General features: G+C 35.0%; 1 protein-coding gene across 4 annotated transcripts in view; it reads right to left on the bottom strand.

The window, feature by feature from the left end:
* Nucleotides 1-25,757, bottom strand: part of MSRB3 (methionine sulfoxide reductase B3) — a 179,996-nt gene that overhangs the window by 89,603 nt on the left and 64,636 nt on the right. For all 4 annotated transcript variants that reach the window (XM_017661728.2, XM_017661729.3, XM_017661731.3 and 1 more), the window contains one exon: nucleotides 4,505-4,533. In XM_017661728.2, coding sequence (XP_017517217.1) covers nucleotides 4,505-4,533 — 29 coding nt within the window. The remainder of the gene's footprint in view (nucleotides 1-4,504; nucleotides 4,534-25,757) is intronic.

Here is a 25,757-nt window from a genome sequence, read left to right as displayed (position 1 = left end):
GCTTTAACCAATTATATTCTTTGATTTCCTTACACTGGTGTAGAGTCCTTTATAACTACAGATCTTAAAAGCGACACTAGCTGCTTTTTATTCGTTGGGAGTTTTTTTTTCTGCAGGATAATTATATTCTGTTGTGCCTTTTATTATGGTGTCTTTTAGGATCTCCTAACCTTGTACACTCTAGGGCTTTATTTAATAGTGAGCTCCCTCCTCCACTCTCCACACTAAACCATGCTCATTAGGTTTCTTAATCCTCCATAATTTGCTTTCATGAAATCTTATACCTTTGAGTCGCTGTGTTCTATGAGCCCATTTCCTTAGTATGGCTATTCCAAGCAGCCCAGAATCAACAAGCCCTCAACATAAGCTTATTCACTTTCTCAGCCAACATGACTCTACAGAAAAAAGAAAAAAATCTTTGTTTTGAATGTTTATGGACCATGAAACTGTGGTATTTCATTTTCTCACCCAAACACTGCCTGAGAAAATTAGGACCACAGAATAAGACTCCAGGCAGTCCTTAATATACATATTAACTTACAGACTTCAGGTTCTTCTTGGTCAAAAAACTATTTTAATAGAACAGGAATAACAATATCCTGATGTTATATAGTAACTAGTAGTAAAGTCCAACTATATCTTAGCCTTATACCCAGAATTCAGAAGGAGAGAGAAACATCCTTTTTCAGTTATTCTGCAAGAGCTCTGCTTTTTTCAAATGGATTGATTTAAAAGACACATTTTGAAACCTGATTACACAGTAAACTCTGGTCTTTTCAGCAGTTCTTCCTCTGACTTCTCTTCCATTCTACTCACCACTAGCACCTTTGCTGATGGGTATCAGAAAGGCCAAGAAAGCATATATTTTGATTTTGTTTTTAACTTCCTAGGGACTTTGGTTAAATTTAAAGATAAACAAAAAACAAAAAACCTTGGTAATGAATTGAAAGAGTTAATGAAGTTTCCGAAGGTACCTAGCTTATTCAAGCAAAGTTTACACTTCAACCCTGTGCATGTTAACTTGTGATCCTCCCCATCCAGATGATAGAAAGCAAAGCCAGTAAGTTCTTTTTTAATTGGTTTGCATCCACAGACTGACCTCCAGGGCTCTGTTTACATAGCCTATCATGCAATATGCTCCACAGTTCTCTGCCTCTTTCAAAAGCATGTTTCTCCTGAGATTTGATATATGGCTCTCATGTTTAATCACTACATTAAACTCAATGCTCTGCTTCCTCCAGCATCAACTAACTTCCCTTCTTGGGAGGTGGGGAAAAGAGCACAATTTCTTGCTACTTCTGAATGTAAAAGGAAGTCTGTTTTACTCTATTAGTAAAATCACCAACTACACACTATCATAGGCAAGCAACATTACTACATCAACTGAGAAACAATATTAAAACAGAAATCTTAGAGCTTCTTTAGAAAGAAAGTGAGCTGATTGTTTTCAACCGGCAAAACTGAAAACTTTAAGTGATTAAGTTATAAACCAACAGAGACAGGGCTTAATCAATTACATAACTCAGTACATAGAGGATATAGCTAGTTGCAGCTAAAGTTTTAATCAATTAATATTGATGATAGAACATTCCTGAGGTTCTCAGATCAGAATTAATTCAGTGTCTCTGCCTTCTGGTTGGTTTTCTTAACCTTCACCATGAATAGAACTTTCATCTCTTTAATTGAATGTGTATGTGGTGACATCACATCCTTTTCCATAAGAATTTGTATGTGACCCAAATTTCGGAAATAGATGAAAACCTCAAAAAATTAATTGAACTTTTTCAATAAGCTAATATAATCTATAATTTTCAGGTTTAAATTTTTTAATTTTTTTCAGGTTAGTTTTCATGTGCTTAAAAAAACACATGAAATGTATGTATGTTACTTTAAAGTATTTCAAGAAAAAAAAGAAAAGAAAAACAAATATGGCAAATTATTAATAATAAAATCTAAATGATGGATATGTGAGTGCTCTTTACACTATACCCTCCTCTACTTTTACACATAGTTGAAATTTTTCATTGTGAAGTTTTTTTGAAACTTTAAAAAAAACCAATTAAGTTTTTTGTAGATTTGCTTTGGTAGAAACAAATTGATAAAATTTTGATAAGAAAAATTAAAAATCACTTTCCAGGTTGATCATTTTGGTCTATATTCCACAACTGACATTTTTTACCCTGTACTGACAATAAAAATTTTCCTTTCTTTCCATATATATATATATATATATATGTCGGTATGTATGTATATATAAACTTTTACTTTCAAATCCTTTCCTTTACGGCTATTCATTGACCATATTATTTATTTTTTAAGGGTTTTTTTTTCCTTAGTAAGACTGGCATCTTCCTTCATGCAAAAATCTTACCTTGTCAGTAACACTGTTACAGCTGTATACAACATTAAACAGACCTAGTTTATTTTCTGTATTTGATGAACAAGAGAGAATCTGAACCTATTAAAGTCATACATTTAATTGTTCCAATATGCTACCTTATTTCTAACTAAAATTTGCATGATATAGTATGCCAAAGAACATTTTTAGCTTCCTTTGTCATGATTCCTACATTCGATAGTAAACTAGAAGAGCTTATAAGAAAAAATGATTACCTGTTTCTTAATTTGAAACCATCTTAAATTTTTCACAATGTATGTAAAATCAAAATTAAAAGAGTAAATAAACTTTTTATCAGTATTCCCCATAAAATTTTTCAGAATACTGAACTTTGTAGTTTTCATAGACATGTAGGTGTTATCCACGATAAACATTCAAAAAAATTAGGACTAGGAAAAAATAAGGTTCATGGACAAAAACTTAAGTCACAAGAGTGAAAGATGTGTGCCTGTACAGATGTTATAACTATCTTCATGATAAATACCAACCTTCACTACAGGAATTTAACAACACATTTTAATTTGCATTTCAAAATTTATCATAGATTTTCTAACTTTGACAATAGCTGCCTAATATTTCAGTTTTGTACACTATTTCCAGGTTAAACCTTCAAAATGAACCTACTGGACTTTTTCATTTTAAAAGCTATATTCCAGATCCTGTAGTCTAAAACCACTTTCTGACTTGATGTTTAGGGAACTACATTAGATCATAACAAAGTGAGCTCTTTATAAATATTTGGTGACTGGCAATGATAAAAAGACATCTAACTTTTAAGTAAAAATTTATTCTCCATCAATTTTATTCACTTTTTTTTATTGTAAAGATTTTAACTATTAAAAACTTTTCACCCTATTATGAATTACCTCCTATGAACCAATAAAAAAGTCAAATAATAGATACGATGCCACCATGCCTTTAGCTTCCATATAGTCAGCTGTAAACCAGAAATGTTTACCTTAGGCTGTCACCATCACATGTGATTCAGAAGCCCAAAAATATACAGAATGGAAAGATTTCTGGACTCATGGGTCCCAATTAAGTGAAAATGTTAACTCAAATATACAGACTTCCTATTTGAAGAGTCTTACCAAGCTGGAGAAATTCATAAAGCTATACAATAAAAGAAAGATGAAGCTTTTGAAGAAGACAAGAAGACCAACTCCTTAACACCACTATCCAAAGAATATATATAGTCCTTGGTTACTCTGCAACCATAATAAACAAACATGTCTTTTAAGTTAAAATATAATGGAACACATACCATTATAAGAGTAAGAGTGTTACTTTTAAATTCAGTAAGTTATATATTTTTCTGCAAATTATTTTCTCTTGGAATTGAAAGTTAATGCTTATTATCTATTAACAATTCACTTGAAGGTACAATTCCATTGTACCGAACATGAAGCAATTTTTGTGGTTTCATTGTAAACACCATCAGAAATTCTGAAGCATGTGACATAATAAATCTCAGCAAGTGACATAAAGACACAATCAAACCTAAGGATTATAGGGCTGCATTCATGCTTAATGAGAAGAAAACATCTAATGAGGCTGATATGCCTCTGTTTGTGAGAATATAAATTTTGTCTTTATTGATAGATACAAAATAATGGCTTAAGGTGACCTGAATTTTTCATTCCCCTCAACAAAATGACAACAAAAAATACTAATAAGTCACAGATATATTTGTTTCTATTGTCTAAACTGCATTATAGTTTGCTGGATTAAATGTATCTTTAACACACATTGGATGACAAACCACTTCCAGAGAATCTTCAAATTATTCAGCATGCTTTGTCCACTGAGAGAATAATATTCTATTTTGAGCAGTAAGTAGTATAATCCTCACCTCTGCTTTTAAAAAGGAATTCTGCACATATAGAGCACTTAATGCTTATTGCAGAGCTATCAAGAATCCCAAAGTGAACATCTCAAGTTATCATTCCAAGCAACCAATAGCCCTGCTTTGAGGTGGGGCTCATGTTTTGAAAAAAGGCTGCCCAGTCTGTTTAAAATCAAAATGGTTCTTGATCTGATGAGTCACTCCTCAGAGAATAATGTAAATAAAATATACTCAGAATAACATTATTAATGTAAACATACCTGACCCGGAGTCAAATTTGGTTTCTGACCTGCAAAGGGAAATTTTTTACAATATAAAAATTGCTTGCTAAAGAATAATTATTATTTTTGGGGGAGGGGGGCGCACAATAGTTAGATTTCAGTACATAAGTTAACACATAAAATAGCTTTTTAAAATGTAAATACACATTTACTTTAACCATTTTAAAGGCATCCATTACCCTAGGTCCCCTAAACATGCACATATCCATAGAGATAGCACAGTATGGAAAAGATACTAACTTTTTTAGCATGTTTTTGAGACAAAGAGGATAAAGTATGTAAAAAAAAAAAAAGGCACCCAATCCCTAAAGATTAACTTGTTTCAGTAATATAATAAAAAAATTAAAAACTCAAATTTAAAATGATCCTCTTTACTTATTAAAGATTTTCAATTATTCAACACCAAGTAATTTTTCACTAAGTTCTTCACAGAGTAAATGAACCTAGTAACCCCATACATTTAATAAGAAGGAAAAAAACTCTGAGCCCTTGTGGGAACATCATGTTTCAGATATAGGTTAATACTGGTTGTAAATTCAGAAGCCTTTGAAGCTCTCGGTTCGGCTGTGGGAAAACTTCTGTTGGGTAATTACTCTCAAGATGCTGCTATGTGCTGTCAAGCAGAATTAACCCTGTGACTAGGCCTATCTACACAGGCCACTATAAGACAGCATTGTCTATATCTAGCTCTCAAACCAATTAGTGGGCATGCTCCAGTTGGATTTATATCACACATTAACAATCAATAGTATATATGTTCACAGCTGCCACAGCAAGATACAAGAACCGACCAGCAGGAGTCCTGTTAAAGGATGTTACATTGACAGAGAGTTTTTTTTCCTGGGGAAATGTAGTTAACTAAGTGGGAAAGGAGATTTCTTTGAAATTATGCCAGGGTACCAAAGCACTTTGGACGCGGTGGCTTTCTTCACCTAAATTAGCTTCAGGAGAAGTCATCAAAGGGAGGAGGGGGAAGAATAAGCAAGAAGCAGCTTCCTTTGTCATAAAAATCCATTTTGTCAAGGATTCTCAAAGTTTCAACTTGACGCTTAAACAAAAATCAATAATTGTAAAAACAAAAAATTGTTATTACCACCACAGTTATCAATAAGCACCACTGTAATCAGGTTCACATTTTTCCCCAGCCCTGGCCCCACCACAGTCCTCATATCAGTCCTCTTCTCAGAGGTCCCTGACTTCTATTTCTGGTGCAAGCCCATTTCACTTTTTGTCTTCTCTCCTATTCTGGAAGCCTTGCTTTGTGCCCTCTTCTTTGTTCCCAGCACGCCTGTGCATTGCTCTAAATGACACCTACCTGCATCCTGTGGTTTCTTGCCTATCTTCCCTGAGCCTGTGCCTTACTAGCCTCCGTAGCTACTGTATGTACACAGCACCCATCCTGCCTGGTGTGAGGACTCTACAAATGTCTGTTGAGGGAAATTTGGGCCTCCACACACATTTTTATCTCCTTCTTACCTTATGAGAGTTGTTCTTCCTTCCGTTATGTCCTAAACAGACTTCTCTCATTGCCCCTGAAACTAGGCTGGATCATTTACTCCTTCTCTCTACTGTATCTTCAATATCTGGGTCTCCACATGTACCTCCTGCCTTCTGCACGGAAGTGCTCTAAAATTAAATAAGAGCCTTCCTTAAAATCTACGACCTACTCTTGTTATTTCTCTTTCTTCCTGGCTTTATAACCAAGTTCACTGAAAGGACAGACTCACATCTGTGTTTGTCTTCTTTTCCTGATATTCTAACATATTCACTCTGAACCACTACCATCAAGTTCACACTCCTATGCATTGTGTATGGTGGGCGAGGGGACGCTGCGACCCAGCTCTCCAGCTCCATCTCTAACCCACACGGTATCCTTCACTCTCACCAAATCAACTTCAGCACCTGATTTCACAGCCTGCATCCAGCATCCTCAGCCTAGAATGCCCTTCCTCCAGCTCATCACTGACAAACTTTTACTCAACTATCAACACATTTCTTATGTGCTTATTTTCACTAGTATACTATGCTAGATGGTAGGGATATAAAAATGCATAAAGTAAGGTTATATGGAGTGAGTATAAGATGCATAAGCATAAGTGTGTCTCTGGAGACCTCATCTTGCTCCCTGATTACATATTTACATCTAAGCTTAAAGCTAATCAACCAGCCCCTTTGGCAACTGCCAAAAGATGGTGAATATAGCACAGAGTGTCTGTCTTCCAATATCCATTCTCTCCTTTTTTCTTTTAGAAATAGAATCTCTGAGTTTTCTATGCACACATTGCTGTCTAGGTAAGATAATTTTTCCAGAATATCTCCCACCTCTCTTGTAGCAAGCTGTGACCATGTGACTAAGTTATTGCCAAAAGGATGAAAGCAGAAGTAATATGTAAAACATCTGAGTTAAGCCCTTAAAGGAATAAGTATCTCTCTCTCTTTTCCCTCTTCTTCCCACTGGCTGGAATGTAAATGTGATTCCAGGAGCTGAAGCAGCCATTCTTATATATTCTTATATAAAAATAAGTTTATCTGAGAGACAAGCTGTTATTAGAATAATAGCCTTTGGCCACCCCTTGGGCTAAAGGTACACACATCCAGTAACACCACAGCAACCCCAAACTGTTACCATGTTTCAGCCACCACTATTTTGGAGTCTTGTCAGTGTAGCTGTCACAATACTGTCACATTAAAAAAGACTTAAACAGATACTTCCAAATATTTAAACCTGAAAAGTCTTTATGACTTTAAAAACCATAAAGGGTAGATGCTAGAAGAATTTAAGTATCATATATTACTTCTAAAATAATTAACATGTATTAAAATATTCATTTTTTTATTAATAGACTTGCATATTTTCAAAACAAAAAGGCAGTTTTTGTTATTGGTTAGAGTTCTATCACCCTGGACGAATTAATAAAACTACTGTTCTCTACTTAGAGGAAATAACCCAGTGTCCATGAAAGTTCTATATACATTAAAGTCAGAACTTTTTACTTTTTTATTATTTAAAAATTTTTTATTGTCTTTTATGAGGAAACCACAAAGCCTCAGAGAGCACTGCTTTTTGCTTACTGTTCAACTGTATTAAAAATTTTTTAATGGGAACCATGTAAGTATGAACTATAGGTTAATGAGGTGAGTGTTTCAAAAGGATTTGTCAACATGGAGAAGAGTGAGGGTGCTGTTCTTACTGCTTTTAATTGATGTCAACAAAAGATTCTCACTGCAGAAAATTATTAGAGGGAAGGGGTAGGAGTAACAAACTGATCATTGCCTATAGAGCATTACATATGGCAAGTCCATACCAAGGGTTTTCTAGGACAATCCAAATCAAATAACCTGTCCTGTTGTCCCCTTTAAGCATGTGAAACTTTCAGAAATTCCAATATTTCAGGATTCTACTTATAAGTCTAAGAATTTTTTCCCCTACAAGCAATTCAAAGGCCTTCATCAGACTAGAAGCTAGTAATAACAGCAGTGAACATTTATGCACCTTCCTTCAGTTACATAAACATAATATGCTTCCTCTACTTGGAATGCTCCCTCTCCTTCTCCTCACTCACTCTAGTATCCCTCAATCACTTTGCCTACTTCTAAAATTTTCTACACATATTAGCTTAATGATCAATTCTCTGAAGAACTGGAGTGGCCAGACTAGATTTAATCCCTTTAGTTTACACTTTTACAGCACCTGTCACTCCTTCTTTATACTCATTAGAGTTGTTAATTCCACACTTCTACAAATTCCACATATATAACATTGTGATTATTTGATCATGCTAAGATTTCAATAATTGTGGCAGATGCTATCTGTTGCCTGTTGAACAGCCAGTCTTTCTTTTCCTTGATAACAGAATTCTAACTTGCGGAGGTTGCTAAAAATGTGTGTACTCCGGGAATGACTTGTTACCAGGCTGAGCCAGCTGTGGCAATTCTCTTCTCTGTCAATGACTGGTTCACGGACAGACATGTGATCCAGATCTGAGCAGCGAGAGGTACAAGAAGTCTGCTGGGGATACTTCTTGGAAAGGTTTTTCTCCATGAAAAGGGCAGGAGTAACTTAGGGAGAAGGTCCTTTTTCTACTCTCTGTCTGCTTCCTGCCTGTGAAGTTATTATGTAAAGATAGGACACTAAGAGCTGCTGTGGCAAACTCATAATCATGAGAAGAAGGCCAAGAGAATCACAGAACTGTCAGCCCATAACTCTGATATGGCTCCAATTCTAGACCAGCCTTTCTCTAGAGGCGGGCACTGTCCGGGCTCTTTCTACTTGGGTATTTCTGTTACTTTTAACCCCAAATATTTTGATTTGTCACCCTAGGTTATAAACTATCTATTTACTGTGCTTAAAACTTGGGTATCTTGTATTTTGATGATAATGATATTATCAATACAAAAAACAGAAAAACACAAAGAAAAGAATTTAAATGTTTAAAGTTATGTTAGCTACAACCAAAACCTGAAAAAATAGACAAATAAAAGATGCCCATTAACTGCATGCCTACTTTTTTTAAACTGAAAAATGTAAATCAAAAACCCAGAAATTTAGAAATCAAGATAATCATAAGCAAAAGAGCAGCAAATTCCTTCCTGTATTGCTTGGAGATGCCTTTTATGAGTCTGCTAATGGGAAACTTCAGGTTCAGTTACCATGCAGCATCACAATTTTTTCTGTTTATTGGCAGACTCTTCCACTGGGCACTGTAATGTACTACAGAAAACATGCCTGTGTAAATTCCTGCTCCCCGTAGGCACACTTCTGCTTCCACTGCTATTGGGTTTTATTCCCCACTTCTAACCAGGCCCTGGCACTTTTGCTGGGATCACTGTCACCCTGATATTTTGGAGACTTTATGCCTGGAGACAGAGTGCTACAGTCTAAGAAGCACTTAATACTGAAGGAACAATCATGGAAAAGGCAGCCAGTGGAAATAGAAAAGCAGAGCCCAGTTCCCAGTTTTCCACTCTCAACACTATGTGACTTTGGAGAACTTAATTACCACTTGAAGTCTCAGTTTCATCCTATCTATAGGATGGGAGTACCATATTACCTTTTAAAATTTTTGTGAGATTAAATGAAATACTATAAAGTGCCTAGGCCAGGTCCTGGCACATATTAGAAGCTGAGTAAATTAAGGTTTTATCTAAACAATGACACTAAATAAAATTTACTAAGAGCTACAAATATAACTAGCAATATTTTAGCTAAGTAAAAACAAAAAAAAAGAAGAAGAATTTCTTTCTTTTTAGGTTATAAAAAGAAATACAATGTAAAAAGAAAGAAACATACTATATTACCAAAAGAAAGAAAAGTATTATAATAAAGACTGTGGTTGAAATATTAATTGGGGCACAATTTTACTATGGGTGTCAAAATTATATAGAACTAAGTAAGAGAGGATAGCAATAAAAACAATGGAAGAAACCAAAAACATTTAAGAGGGAAGGCCAATGGAAATTAATATAAATGACCTGATTAGACAGTATAGAAAATGAATCATATTTGTCTCTAAACAGAAAAAAACACATTCTCTAAAAAATGAAATAGTTGCACGATGCACTTGAGAACATACTGGAATAAGAATCAAGAAACCAGATTCTAGTTCAGAAACCAGGACTAGTCATTTAATTTGTGAGCCCCATTTTCCACATTAGTAAAATCAGGCATTTGAAATAAGCCAATGTTGTTCCACACAAACTATCTCATGGAGAGGTAAGCTATCTAAATTTTTCTGCAGTTCCCAAGAATAAAGAAGAGAAAGGGAGAAGAGAGAATAAGAGGAAATGTCAGTGTGAGTTGACAAAAGTTTGCATCTGTAGAATGTGAATCTACAGGTGGATGAGACTGAAAAAAAGGGCAGCCCTCAAGGCCATGTTTGGTTCCCCCGTTTTACAGTTCTTCTGCAGACCATATTGATACCTGTCTTCTTTGAATTCCAGTATCAATTTTTAGCACTTAATTCCAGTATGATTTATAGCACTTAATTAACATGGTTTACTAATATTAATAAGATAGCTACAGGTCATCAAAGTAATGATTTAATTATGCTCTTTAGTAAGACATGGAAGTACGTTATTTAGACAGGATTACATTTTTAAAATCATTAATTAATAATTTTAGCGTTGAAATGGAGATTTTTGCTGTCCAGAAAATATGTCCAAATCCCTCCACTTCCTAAATATCACCATACACAAACACAAGAAACAACACAAAATTAGGAAGAGAAAAACAATCAACACTAAAGAGCCCATGGAGAAAAGATCTGATTTCCTGGCTCAAGTCTACTCTTGTTTCTACAAAGGCCTGAAAAAGTCATTTAGATCATAAAAAGTCAGTTGTGTTTTTTATATGGAAAACTAAGGATAATAATATCTACTACTCCACCAGTTTTTTTATTTTTGTTTTAGAACAAAATGAGTAAGGGCTGAAATGCAGAAAAATGTTTTAGGAATGAATTTCCCTTATGAATTTTAGGGTTATACAATTTAATAATTAAATTGAACATAGGAACTAATTTTCATGAGAATCTGAAATGTATTACTTATTTCACTTAAAAATTTAGCATTTCTCATTGGAGCAATTAAAACCCATCCTAAGGCAAACTTTGAAGGGCAACACAGATGACAAAGTTGTTGACTGTTTTTTGTACTCATCCATTAAACATATGTACTGACCACTGACCATATACAGGTACTGTTCCAGGCTCTGCAATATAGCAAAGACTAATACTAAGACAGTAAAGAGAGTCAGGTTTCAAACAACTACATTAACTAATTTCAGACAGAAGTTGAAATAGAGCGCCTTGGTAATAAAGTCTAGAGAGTTAGGGGTAGTGAGTTCCTGGTGGAGGTGGAGGGAGCTATTTTAAACCATGTGATCAGGGATATGCTGTAGGAGATGGCATTTCAGCTGACACATAAAGAATGAGAAGGTACAATGTGGGTGCAAATGGAATCTTTCTAGTAGAAACTCCAAAGGAAAGGGCAAATGTAAAAACCCAACCTCAGCATGAAGAATGAGAAGGGGAATGAGGGGAGAGAATGGCAGTCGGGGAAACAGGAAGGGGCAAACCAAGACCAATGCATCTAGAAAGTGAATGAAAGGAAGAATCGTAAGAGATGAAGTCAGGGAAGTAGACAAGGGCCAAGTCACAACTTTAAAAGCCATTTAAGGGACTGTGATTTTTAAAGATACAATGTAAATCATCAGAGGTTTTGAAGAACAAATTATAATCTAATTTAAATTATTTAAATCTTCACCCTACAATGTGAAGAATGAACTACAATGGGACAACAGCCAAAGCAGAGAACCCACCTGGCACCACCCAGATCTTGGTTTTCAATATCATTCTCTAATAAAAAGAATCAGGGCTGTTTGGAGAAATGACTGATTCTAGCCCTATGGCAAGATGTAAACAAGGTAAGCCTGGAGCATCAGTAGTGTCAGAAAGTAAGGAAGGGCTCATAAACAAACACATTTTTTAAAAAACCACTGATGGGGATAGTCAAGGGCACACTGAAGCCAACTGAAAGAGTTTCCAATAACCACAGCTGGAACAGTATGAGCAACAAGATAAAGTAGTATGGGAATATAGCCCAAAGTATAAAATAAATATCCAGGAGCCTAGACTGATATTAATAAATGATTAATTAAATAAATAACTGGAAGGAAAGACAAAAATTTGCAGAAGAATGTCAAATAAATTATGTAGATATTCTTCTCAAAAAATGGAGTGAATAACTCCCCACTTGTTCAGTGTGCGCTGTGTGTAGTGACTTTCTTCCAAAGGGCACAATATGGTAGGGGAAAAAGAGTAACTCTACAGTGGGGAAATCTAAAAAATACTACCTAAGACAGGTGACTGAGGTCAGTGTCCAAAGTGATGCCACGTTGATAATATGTGCCTGTGATATGAGGTGATGAAAATGGCATTTTATGATCTTCCTCCCCCAAACCCATAATCTCAGTGTAATCATGAGAAAGACACCAGACGAATCCCAATAGAAGAATAGCCTACAAAATATCTGACCAGTACTCAGAATTGTAAACATCATCAAACATAAGGTAAGTCTGAGAAACCATCAGTCAAGAGAAGCCTAAAGGTACATGATGCCTAAATGTAATGTGTCCCTGGAGAGGATCCTGGGCCAGACAAAGGATTTTAGGTAAAAACTAAGAGAGTCTGAATAAAGTACAGCCTTTGTTAATAAAAATGTATTAATATTGGTTCATAAATTATTAACAAATATACTATAAAAGTATAAGATAGGAATAATAGAGGGAGAGGGGTTAGGAAGTATATGGGGACTTTGTACAATCTCCTCAATTTTTCTGCAAATTAAACTGTTCAAAAAATTGTCTATTAAGAAAAAAAAGCCAAAGCACAGAAACCATCGCAGTAGTTCAGGTGAAAGATGGTAAAGATGATGGTGAAGCAGTGGATATAGTGAAGAGTCTGATTCAGAGAACATTCTGAAAGTGCACAGTGCGAAATGTGTTGGTAGATTAGATAAGAAGGGTAAGGGAAAGAGAATAATCAGGGGTGACTATTGGATTTTTTGCTCAAGTAACTGGGTAGATAAAAATAACACCTTGATTTTGTATATGGGGAAAACAAGAGAAGGGTAGGTATTGTCGCTTCAGAGCAATTTTTCCACCTCTATGTGTTGCTAATTCCTGATTTCTTCTTGTGAGCCAGGAGGATCGCTAAGAAAGTTTCAAACTGTATGGTCCCACATGGGATCTCAAATTGGTATAATTTTCTTGTTTTTTTTAATCACAAAGATACTGAAAGCCTATGTTATAATAGAAAAGTATATAACTGCCTTGAAAAGAGATGGTATAAAATGTTTCTTGACCTAATTTGGGGACAAAAATTAGTACTAAATCACTAGTTCCCTAGGCCCAAATCAATGATTCTGAAAGATGTAGATTATCCAAATTACATGAAGCTTTCAAAATGCACACATTAAATGGTTTGGAAATCTTCACTTTTAAGTCCTCCATATGATCCTGAGACCTGCTAACCTGGATAAAATTCCTTTAAAGCAAAGACATTTCCTTTTTAAAATAACAAAGTATCACTTTCAATGATTTCAATTTGTTTATATTAATAATTTACAAAGTAACCTTTGCCCAATGAGGAATTAAGAAGCTTCCCAGCACACTGTGTAAACTTCCTCACTGACAAGTTGTTATGCATCACTATTATAAAGTTGCCCTTGTGGGAAGCACTGAACTAAGCACGGGGAGAAAAATCTGTCAGAGCAGACCCAGTCCCAGGGCAAAAAAATGATCCATTTGCTACTTCCTCAGTGAACTTACTAAAAACAGTTGATTTTACAGCTATTGTTTCTGGCCACATGAATCAAAGGATAAAACCTTAGATTCTAAGAATTACTCAGACTGGGCCAGCAAATCACCTAAAAGGATTCATCATTAAAAAGATGTACCTTGTGTGTTTGGAAACATACACTCCATTAAACCCCCAAGCAAAAATAATACAAAAGACATAGATTCAATATCAAGAAGTTTTCCCTTAAATCTGGAAACCATGGAAAGAAGTTTACTAGAAAATCTGAACTTTCACTAAGAGCATTAAGGAGAGCCCACTATGTGCAAAGCACTCTATCTGAAGGACAAGGTCTTGTTTAAAGTAGCTGTAAGTCAGCCTATAAAGCCCTTTATAGTTTAATATCAACAGTTTGAACCTCAATCAAGAGCAAATGGGTAGCTGGCTCATACTGAAGGATGCAGGTGTAATGTGGTCAGTGCTGCTCAGTTTCCTAAGTTGAATGGGCCTTTGCAGTTTGTATAAATTCCACCTTCTGGGTGGTCTTCCAGAGCAATCTAAAAAAGGGCATACCACAGAGGCACTGGAGTTAATTTATGCTTATGTAGACTATGAGTCATGCAACTGCCATTAACACCATATACTTGAGTGAGTACATAGAAGTAAAATGTGCAAATCACCAGCAGCATAAAGCCAACTTGACATAGAGCAGAAAAATTACAACTAGAAGGACCACTGAAAAGCAAATTGAGACACAAATAAACAGAAGTGTAGTCTGTCCCAAGTACAACACAGAATAATAAAGATAAAATACAAATAGAAGGAATCGTGTGTTACAGGCAGCTAATCCATGATCACGAAAGTCAGGAATGATAAACCAACTACAGTTATCTGGTTTGACTTTAATTGACTCTCCTTTCCTCTGTCTACTCACTGGTTGTGGTACAACACAGTAAAATGTTCTAATAGTGGCAACAACAGCAATGCTAGTAAGAGGTCGCCCTGTGCTGAACCCCTGCTCTACAGTAGGTGTAACTCACACACACAAGTAAAGAATCTAGCTGATTCAAAAAGATGAGTATTAAAAACTCATCTCCTAGGTTAAGCAACCATTTGACTTATTTAAGTCAGTGTTTGCCAATAAGCAATCATGTGTTTTACTAGTCCATTGAACTCTTTTTGGTTTTGTTTTCATGGAACATGTATTAACATGTCATGGAACTGGTATCATATAGGAGTCCTATTATAATGAAACAAATACTCAGTAGATCACACTTCAGGGAATATTGATGTATCTTAAATTTTAGGATAAAACTTGAAATCTAGCAGCAGGCTTCCCAAACTGAATTCATCAACTTTCCTCTCAAGCCAAGTTTTAAATATCAAAATAATCTTTAGTAACAGCTTTTTCACCAATCCTCACACCCAGATAGTTGATAAATCTTTTCAGGTCTTATTGTCTGTTCCCTCCTTTACATTGCTATTGACTTCACCCTAACTCAGATAAATCTTCCTTTAGCATCATCCAGACTCATGGTAACCACGCATAAGAATTAGGGGAGACCTTTAAAACAAACAGATTCTGGTCTCCACCACAATCTTCCTAAATCAGAATTTGGGGAGAGAGGCTTAGAATTTGATTCTGGTGAAGAGCTAGATTTGCAAACTACTAAAGTAGACCAGGAAGGTTCCTGACTTTTCTCCTCCTCCTCCTGAACTAAGCATTTCAGTTCTTTCCCATCATTTCTTCAAGTGACATGGTTTTGAGTCTCTAACCATCAATTACTCTTCTCTGACTGTGGTCCATTTTATCCTTAGGTCTTTAAAGTGAGGGTCTCATACTGACCACAGAGTACTCTGGCTATAGGCTGGCCAATTTGTGAGAGAGTAGGACTAACAATAATTTACTGTTTCCTGGGTTTCTCTAGACTTGACTTTATGCTGGACAAGCAAAATCATACTCCTTCCTATCCCATCTTCTGTGGCACATTACCAGTCATTATCATCAACACCAATCAGCGTAAGCACCAGAATGTGAATCATCCAGCAGGCACACAAAACTTCCCAGCATTCTTAAGCCTTACTTACCTAACTGACCCGTGGTCCCTGTTCTAAATAAGTGGCATGCCTCCCTTTCTATAATGAACTTCAGCTCTGAAAGGTGCAATCTATGCCAATCCTTACAATGGTTTAGTATCAATGTTTCACATTTAAAGTGTCTTTTTTTTTCACTTACTGAATATTTCAACATTTACTTAATCTTCCCCAAAGTTCTTATGACACAGGTATTATCTTCACCTTGCAAATGAGGAAATTAAGGTGTACAGAGGTTAAGTGATTTATTCAGTCACACAGAAAGTAGGGAAAGTTGTGACTTTAACCTCATGTGTCTCACACCTTAATCATAACTTTATCCACTTAAAAATCCAAGTACAGTCACTTAGCCATCATCAGAAAATTAGTACCAATTAACACCAGAGTGTGAGAGTTGCCAGATGGTGAATTACTCGGCAAAATGAACAACCAGCTAAAATACAGGGAGGCATTATAACATAACCCAGGAACTGAGAAGCCATGCCTTTGGGACAGTCAGGCCTGAATTTGTATCCTAGCTCCATCTCTTACTGCCAGTGTTACCTTGAGTAAAAGGCATACATTTTGTGAGCTTTGGCTTTCTATTTGTTATTAAGAATAAAGGAGATTATTTTCTTTAAGTGCTTAGCATAAAGCCTGGTATATGGTAAGCCCTCAATCAACATTTTTTTCTCTCTAATTCAAACATGATAAACAGTTAATTAAAATAAGTCTGTTGGATATAAATACAAATCTTTTGACCTTGGGGTCCTATCCTTCATCAGTTACCTCCAGGTGTCTGGGAATAGGTTGACATAAGGACTATGGAAGATGAAAGGTAGTCATGCAGAAGACGAAAATTTGAAATGATGCTTGAAGTGGAGGCCAAAAGAAGAAAAGTGGGGTTTGAGCTAAGTTTAAGCTCCTAGCAGTTACCTTTCTGGGGTTATTATCACCATTACTGGTCACATAGGAATAAAACAGAGAAAAAAAAAGAACAACTTAGAAGAGAAGGCAGTGAATAAAGTATCTACTCAGAATGTGAGTAGATTATTGAACAGACAGAATGGATTTGGCCTCTCAAAAATAAATTTGGAATTACATTCCATTTCATTCTTTCAAATTATCACTGAGAAAAGATAAATTTGGGAATAGAGAGATGATGTTTTAAAGTAAGATTTTATAATAAATTTTTCAGTGTAACATACTGAGTAAATGTAATATTAAAACTGAGTATTTTCTTATTATCCCAAAATATTAATTCATCTTAAAAAAAATCACCAACAATCTAACCACCCACATATAACTACTGTTAACATTTGGTACATAACTTTCTAAACTGTTTTATATGAATTTATTTATAGATAAGTATATTTTACAAATACGGAGTCATATGTAATTATTGTTTAAAAACTTTTAAATTTGTTTTAAATTTCTCCACCCACAAACTTCAACCCCTCCCCGATGGTAACCACCAGTCACTTCTCAGTGTCTGTGAGTCTACTGCAGTTTTGCTCATTTTGTTTTGTTTTGTTTTTATATTCCACAAACGATTGGAATCATATGGTATTTCTCTGTCTCTACCTGATTTATTTCACTGAGCATGCTATCCTTGCCATTATTCATGTTATTATGAATGGCAGGATTTCTCTTCTTTTTATGGCTGAATAATATTCCATTGTGTATATGTACCACCTCTTCTTTATCCATTCATCTATTAGGCATTTAGGTTGCTTCCATATCTTGGCTATTGCAAATAGTGCATTAATAAACATAGGGGTGTGCATGTGTCTTTTTGAATCACGGATCATGTTTTTTTTGGGTAAATTCCTAGGAGTGGAATTCCTGGGTCAAATGGTATTTCTATTTTTAGTTTTTTGAGGAACCTCCATATTGCTTTCCACAGTGGTTGCACCAATTTACATTCCCACCAACAGTATGTAAGAGGGGTCCCTTTTCTTCACATCCTTGCCAACACTGCTTTTTTCTCGTCTTTTGGATAGTGGCCATTCTAACAGGTTGGAGGCGACATCTCATTGTGGTTTTGATTTGCATTTCCCTGATGATCAGAGATTTGAAGCATCTTTTCAGTGCCTGTAGACTATATGTATTTCTTCTTTGGAAAAATGTCTATTTAGGTCCCTCTGCCTATTTTTTAATCAGGTTATTTGTTTCTTTATATATATTGTGTGTTAACCCCTTATTGGATAAATCATTTATGAATATATTCTCCTATACTGTAGGTTGCCTTTTTCTTTTGCTGATGCTGTCCTTCGCTGTACAGAAGTTTTTTTAGTTTGAAGTAGTCCCACTTGTTTTTTCTTTTCGAGGAGATGCATCTAGGAAAAAATTGCTCATGCTTATGTTCAAGATTTTGTCTTTGTTTTCCTATAAGAGTTTTATAGTTTCATGACTTCCATTCAGGTCTTTGATCCATTTTGAGTTTACTTTTGTGTATGGAGTTAGACAGTAACTCAATTTCACTCTCTTGCACGTAGCTGTCCATTTTTCCCAACATCAGTTATTGAAAAGACTGTCTTTTCCCCTTTGTATATTCTTGTTTCTTTGCCATATGTTAATTGACCATATATACCTGATTTTATACCTGGGCTTTCTGTTCTGTTCCATTATCTATGGGACTGTTCTTGTGCCAGTACCATACTGTTTTGATTACTGTAGCTTTGTAGTATAGCTTGAAGTCAAAGAGCATAATAAACCCAGCTTTGTCCTTCCCTCTCAGGATTGCTTTGGCTATTCAGGGTCTTTTATAGTTCCATATCAATTTTAGAATTATTTGCTCTAGTTCATTGAAATACACCATTGGTATTTTAATAGGGATTTACTGAATCTGCAAATTGCTTTGGGCAGGATGACCATTTTGACAATATTAATTCTTCCTCTACATGAGCACAGGATAACTTTCCATTTATTTGTGTCTTCTTTAATTTCTCTCATGAGTGTCTTACAGTTTTCAGAGTAAAGGCCTTTCACCTCCTTAGTTAGGTTTATTCCTAGGTATTTTATTCTTTTCAATGCAATTATAAATGGAGTTGTTTTCCTGATTTTTCTTTCTGCTAGCTCATCATTAGTATATAGGAATACAACAGATTTCTGTGTATTAACTTTGTAAGCTGCAACTTTCCTGAATTCAGTCACTGGTTCCAGTAGTTTTTTGTTAGTTTTTAGGGTTTTCTATGTATAATGTCATGTCATCTGCAAATAGTGACAATTTACCAATTTGGATCTTTTCATCTTGTCTGATTGCTATGGCTAGGACCTCCAGTACTATGTTGAATAAAAGTGATGAGAGAGGACATCCTTGTCTTGTTCCTGATCTTAGAAGGAAAGCTTTCTGCTTTTTGCCATTAAGTATAATGTTGGCTGTGGGTTTGTCATATATGACCCTTTTCTATACCCATTTTGTTGAGATTTTATCATGAATAGATGCTGAATTTTGTCAAATGCTTTTTCAGTATCTATTGAGATGATCACGTTCTTCTTTTTGTTAATGTGATATATCACATTAATTGATTTAAGAACATTGTACCATCCTTGAATCCCTGGAATAAATCCTACTTTGTCATGATGTATTGATGTATTTTTTAATTTGGTTTGCTAATATTTTGTTGAGGATTTTTGCATCTATGTTCATTAGGAATATTGGTGTATAATTTTCTTTTTTTGTAGTGTCTTTGTCTGGTTTTGGTATTTGCTAGCCTCATAGAATGAGTTTGGGGGTATTCCTTCCTCTTCTACTTTTTGGAATACTTTAAGAAGGATGGATATTATCTCTTCTTTAAATATTTGGTAATATTTAGCTGTGAAGCCATCTGGACCTTGACTTTTGTTTTTTGGGAGTTTTTTATTACCAATTCAATTTTGTTACTGGTAATTGGAATGTATAGATTTTGTTCTTTTCCTGGGAAGTCTTAGAAGGCTATACTTTTCTAGGAATTTGTCCATCTCTTCTAGGTTGCCCAATTTATTGACATAAGTTTTGTAGAACTCTTTGCATTTCTGTGGTATCCATTCCTCTTTCATTTCTTATTTTGTTTATTTGTGTACTCTCTCTTCTTTTCTTGATAAATCTGGCTAGGGCTTTGTCTATTTTGTTATTTTCTCAAAGAACCAACTCTAAGTCTTGCTGATTTTTTTCTATTGTTTTATTCTTCTCTGTTTTGTTTACTTCTGCTCTGACCTTTATTATGTCCCTCCTTCTACTAACTTTGGGTTTCACTTGCTCTCTTTTTCTAGTTTCTTTAGTTGTGAGTTTAGACTGTTTATTTGGGATTGTTCTTGTTTCTTGAGGTAAGCCTGTATTACTACATACTTCTCTCTTAGAACCACTTTTTGCGGCATCCCCCAAATTTTCGACTGTCATATTTTTGTTTTCATTTGTTTCATTTCATTCTGTAATGCAGTTTCATTTGATTACTATTCAAATTTGTTCAATCCTCTGCTTGTTATCTAGAAGCATGTTGCTTAGACTCCACGTGTCTTTTTTTGTTTTTGTTGTGTAATTTAATTCTAATTTCATACCATTGTGGCCTAAGAAGTTGCTTGACACAATTCAATCTTTTTTAATTTATTGAGGCTTTTTGTTGCCTTGTATGTGATTCTGGACAATGTTCCATGTACACGAGAAAAATGTGTGTGCTGCTTTTGGGTGGATTGTTCTGTAGATGTCTGTTAAGTTCATCTGATCTAATTTGTTGTTCACTGCCTCTGTTTTCTTATTTATTTTCTGTATGGTTGATCTATTGATGTAAGTGGTGTATTAAAGTCTCTTAATATGAATGATTGTAGTCTATTTCCCCTTTAATTCTATTATTATTTGTTTTACATATTTAGATGCTCCTTTATTGGTTGCATTGATAATTATTATGGTTATATCCTTTTTTTGGACTGATCCCTTTATCATTATATAATGTCCTTCTTTGTTTCTTGTCACTTTCTTTGTTTTGAAGTCTATTCCATCTGATATAAGTACTGCTACTCGTGCTTTTTTCTTGCTGTTAATTGCATGAAATATCTTTTTGTATCCCTTCACTTTCAGTTTCTGTATGTCTTTGGGTTTGAAATGAGTCACTTGTAGGCAGCATGTAGATGGGTCTTATTTCTTATCCATTCTGTCACTCTGTGTCTTTTGATTGGTGAATTCAGTACATTTACACTGAAGGTAATTATTGATAGGTGTGTACTTATTGCCATTTTATTTCATTTTCTGGTTGTTTTATAGCTCTTCTCTGTTCTTTTATTCCTCCCTTATACTATTCTCTTATTATTTGATGGTTTTCTTTAGTGTTGTGATTGGATTTCTTTTTATATTTGTTTGTGTAGCTATTATAGGCTTTAGGTTTGTCATTACCATAAGGTTCATGGATAGCTTACTAACTATAAACAGTCTATGTTAGGTTGATGATTGCTCTATTTTGACACAATCTATTTCAAACACAATTGCTCTATTTCTTTTTTATTCGTCTTCTCCATACTTCATGGATTAGATCTCATAATCTGCACTTTTTTGTGTATCCCTTGACAGATTTTGTATAGGGTTGGTTTCACTGTGTTTTGTTGTGTTTTGTTTTAATTTTGTACTTGCTTGGTAAGTAATTGGTTTAACATTTACTGTGGGTTTATTTTCACTGCTGAAAACTATTTGGGCTTAAGAACATTTTTACATAAGTCCCTTTAACATATTCTGTAATGCAGGTTTAGTGGTTATATATTCATTTAGTCTTCATTTATATGAAAAATTTTAATTTCTCCTTCAAATCTGAATGATAATTTTGATGGGTAGAGGATTCTTGGTTGAAGGTCCTTCTGTTTCAATACATTAAATATTTCATGTCACTCCCTTCTGGCCTGTAAAGGTTCTGCTGAGAAGTCTGCAGATAGTCTGAGGGACTTTCCCTTATAAGTAATATTTTCTCTCTCTGGCTGATTTCAATACCATCTCCTTATTCTTAATCTGTCATTTTAATCATTATGTCTTAGTGTCACCTTCCTTTTGTTAGGGATTGTCTGCACTTCCAGAACCTGGGTGTCCATTTCCTTTCCCAGATTGGGAAAGGTTTCAACAATTATTTCTTCAAAGAGATTTGCTACCCCTTTCTCTCTCTCTCTCTCTCTCTTATTTCTAATACCCCTATTATATGAATATTGTTTTGTTTGGAGTTGTCACAGAGCTCTCAGCATCCTTTCATTTCTAGAGATTCTTTTATCTCTCTTTTCCTCAGTTTCATTGTTTTCCTTTTCTCTAATTTTCTTCTCATTGATTGCTTCCTCTACTTGCAGCAATCTATTATTTATTCCCTCCTTTGAATATTTCATTTCAGGTACTATGTTCTTCAGCTCTGAATGGCTATTATTCAACTCTCAGCTCTCTTTGTTGAAGTCCTCCCTGAGATGGTCAATACTTTTCCACAGATCAGTGAGCATATTTATGACTGTTACTTTGAAATCTTTATCAAGAAGATTGGTGATCTCTGTTTCATTTAGTCTTCTTTCTGGTGTCTTATCCTGTGGTTTTGTTTGGAACATATTCTTCTGTCTCCTCATTTTGTCAGGGTTTCTGTGTTTCTTCCTTTGTATTAGATGGATTCACTATGCTTCCTGGTCTAGAGAGTAATGGCTTTATGAAGAAGGAGTTCTGTGGTGTCCAGAAGTTCAGGACTCTTTACTCTCCAGTGCCTGGTTCTCTTTTGCAGTGGAGCTCCAGTTCCTGTTGGTGGGCAATGCATGGGGCTGCCTTTCAGTCTGCTGGCAGTGGTCTGCAGTGAATAGCAGTTCCCCTCATCCAACCCTTTGTGATCAGAGCAGCAACACTTCTGCTGGGATTGTTGTGGGCAGGACCACCCTCTCCCTGCCCTGCAGTGGTGGCAGAACTGCTGGATTACTGTGGTAGGCAGGACAGTCACATGGCAATGGGGCTGCAGTAGGGCATGCTGCACTGGGCTGGGCTTCCTGTGCTTCCTCCCTTTCTTAATTAGATTTAACAAAAATGGACAAAACTTATTAATCTTTTCAAAGATATACCTCTTGGATTTATTTAACAGTTCTACTTTTTTATTTTTCAAGTTAGTTTATCTGAGTGCTTTAAGGACTTTTCTCTTTGCCTTTGATTTTCATCAGATTTGGTGGGATGTGCATAAAAGTGGTTTTCTTTGTATTCATCCTTTTTTGGACTTGAAGCACTTTTCAAATCTATGACTCGAGGATTTTTTTTCAGTTTGGGAAAAATTCTTGGCTATTATCTCTTCAAATATTGCTTCTTTTTTTATTATATTTTTCTTCCCTTTCTGTGGCCCTAATATGTTACACGTTCTTCTATGTCCTGCCTTCTTCTATGTCCAATATGCTGTTAAATTCATCTTTTGTGTTTATATTTCAGTTATTGCATTTTTCAGCCCTAGAATCATTTTAGTCTTTACAACAGATTCCAGTTCTGTGGTAAAATTCCCCATTTTGTCATCTATTTTCTTGAATATAATTAATCACAGTTATTTTAAAATCTGTATCTAATGACTTAAATGTATGGATATCTGGGCCATTTATAGACCTGCTCCTTTTGTCAGTTTATTTCCCTTGGTCTTTTACTTTTATATACCTGGTAATTTTTGATGAATGCCAGACATAGTGTATGAAAAATTAGACTCTGGATGATGAAATCTTCTTCTACTGAGGGTCCATCCTATCCTCTGATAGGCAGATAGAGTAGGGAAGGGAAGGGGAAGATTACCTTAATCTAATCAGGAACTGAGCCAACTTGGGACTGGGTTGTCATATTTGATAAATTTGGTCTACACTTGCTTTATCCCAATTACCCTGGTATGCTGAAACTTAAGAGAGCTTATTGTTAAAATTTTAGGAAGTTTGGAAACCAGTTGTTAACTACAGGCATTATTAAAAAATAAACCATACAAACTAATAAATAAGTTCTATTTAAAACAAAGGTAATAAATACTCAAAACTCACTTCTATATTTTTTAAATAAATTTAACTGTTGTCTGTTATTTGCATCTGTTGTATTTTTACTATAGAAATACTATATATTATGGTATTACTATACGCCTCTTCCCAACTCTACATTCAGTGATACCATATTTGTAGCTTGAAATATAGCCCGTGATGGAAGTAGTTGCACTGCCAAAATCAGCGAACACTACAAATCAGAGCTTGACTTATTGTTTTGTTGATTGTCTAGTCAGTTGTGCTCAACTGAGGATGACTTTAACCCCTTGTGGGCTACCTGGAGAAATTTTTTTTTGCCACAACTGGGTGGACAGGGAAAATGAGAGGGATGCGTGCCATTGGCACCCAGCAGGTAAAGTTGGGGATGCTGTTAAACATCCTAGAATGTATAGGGCAGCCCCCTGAAACAAAGAATAACCCTGCCCAAATGTCAATAGTGCTACAGTTAAGAAATCCTACTGCTTGTATCTCTGCTTCTGAATGTCTGGAAGTTTTGCCTTTCTTCCCAGGCCTAGAATTGGTAAATGCCTGGAAGATAAATATGGGTATTATATCCCAGTTTATTTTATTTTATTTTTTGTTATTATTTTTCTAGAATTTTGAGTTGACTCTTTAGGTCAGTTGTTTTTAATCTTTCTCATAAATTTAATGATAAACATGTTTGACTATGAAACTTTCTTTTGATACAGCTTTGGGTAGCTGACCCTATTTTTTGTCACTTTTCCGTCTTTTCTATGTTTCCTTGTCAAAGGTCCTAGCCACAGACATTTTCATCTTTCCCTTAGTTGGAATAGCTGTACCTTGGTGGCTGCAAGCAATGCCATTGTTGAAATAAGCATACATTGAAAGTAAGTTCCATGAGTGGTCTACAGAGAACACTTCGGAGAGTGTGGTAAGGGATAATAAATAAAGGTGTCCATAACCATCTACTTATGCTTCCACCATTCTAGTACCAACTTAAATCATTTAATTCTACTCTTATTCTTGACTCATTGGAATTAAACCATTTATTTAACAAATAGGTTAAGTACCAAGGATATGCAAAGTCCTACATCCCTGCATTCAGTAGAGATTTCTAGGATTACAAAATTCCTGAGTCATGACCTATTCTCTCAAGAAGTTTATAGATTTGTTGCAAAAGACTAGCAAATAATAAGGTATTAAAACTCTCACTCATCTAAATCAATTTGGGGAATTCAGATTCCAAACTAATTTTTTTTTCAAATTATCCAACAGAAACTGAAAATAATTTGGGTGAGAGGGAATCACTGGGTCACACAATATATTATAAAATGTGGTAATGTTGGAACCAAAAACAAACTACACTGACTTAATTTGAGAACTTTATATTTGCATGTTGTTTATACTTTACCATGTAAATTTACATAAAGCTATGCAGTTTTTACAAGTCTTTTTTTATACTTATACCTTTATATCTTTTATAGCATGTTTATATAATTGTTTCATTTGATACTGTAGTGCTATGAGTTAGAAATTGATGCTATTCTTAGCATTTTACAGATGAGAAATGGAATGTTTAAGTAACTGGCTTATGGTTACGCAGCAAGTCTGTGCTGGAACTTTCCAACACTTTTTTCCGCTTGGTACTCTGGATGGCTTCTGCCGTCTTCTCTGTTATGGGATGGGTTATTTATCCATGTATAAGATGCATAAAGACATGTATCTGAATGAAAGTTTATACAATTCTCATTTATCAGTGACCACGTTTTGAAAAGAGAATTATTCATTTACAAGAAAGAGCAGCTTTGTGGATTGCCCCGGAAATACCTGCTAAAACTTATACATGGTTTTTTATAAACTGTCTTTAAGTAATTTCAAAGTCTGTGAGCTGGAATAATAGCTATTCATTAATTTTCTGATTCATGTTTATA

The sequence above is a fragment of the Manis javanica genome, chromosome 10, assembly GCF_040802235.1.
Source record: "Manis javanica isolate MJ-LG chromosome 10, MJ_LKY, whole genome shotgun sequence".
NCBI lineage: Eukaryota > Metazoa > Chordata > Mammalia > Pholidota > Manidae > Manis > Manis javanica.
This window is presented reverse-complemented; position numbering and strand designations above follow the sequence as displayed.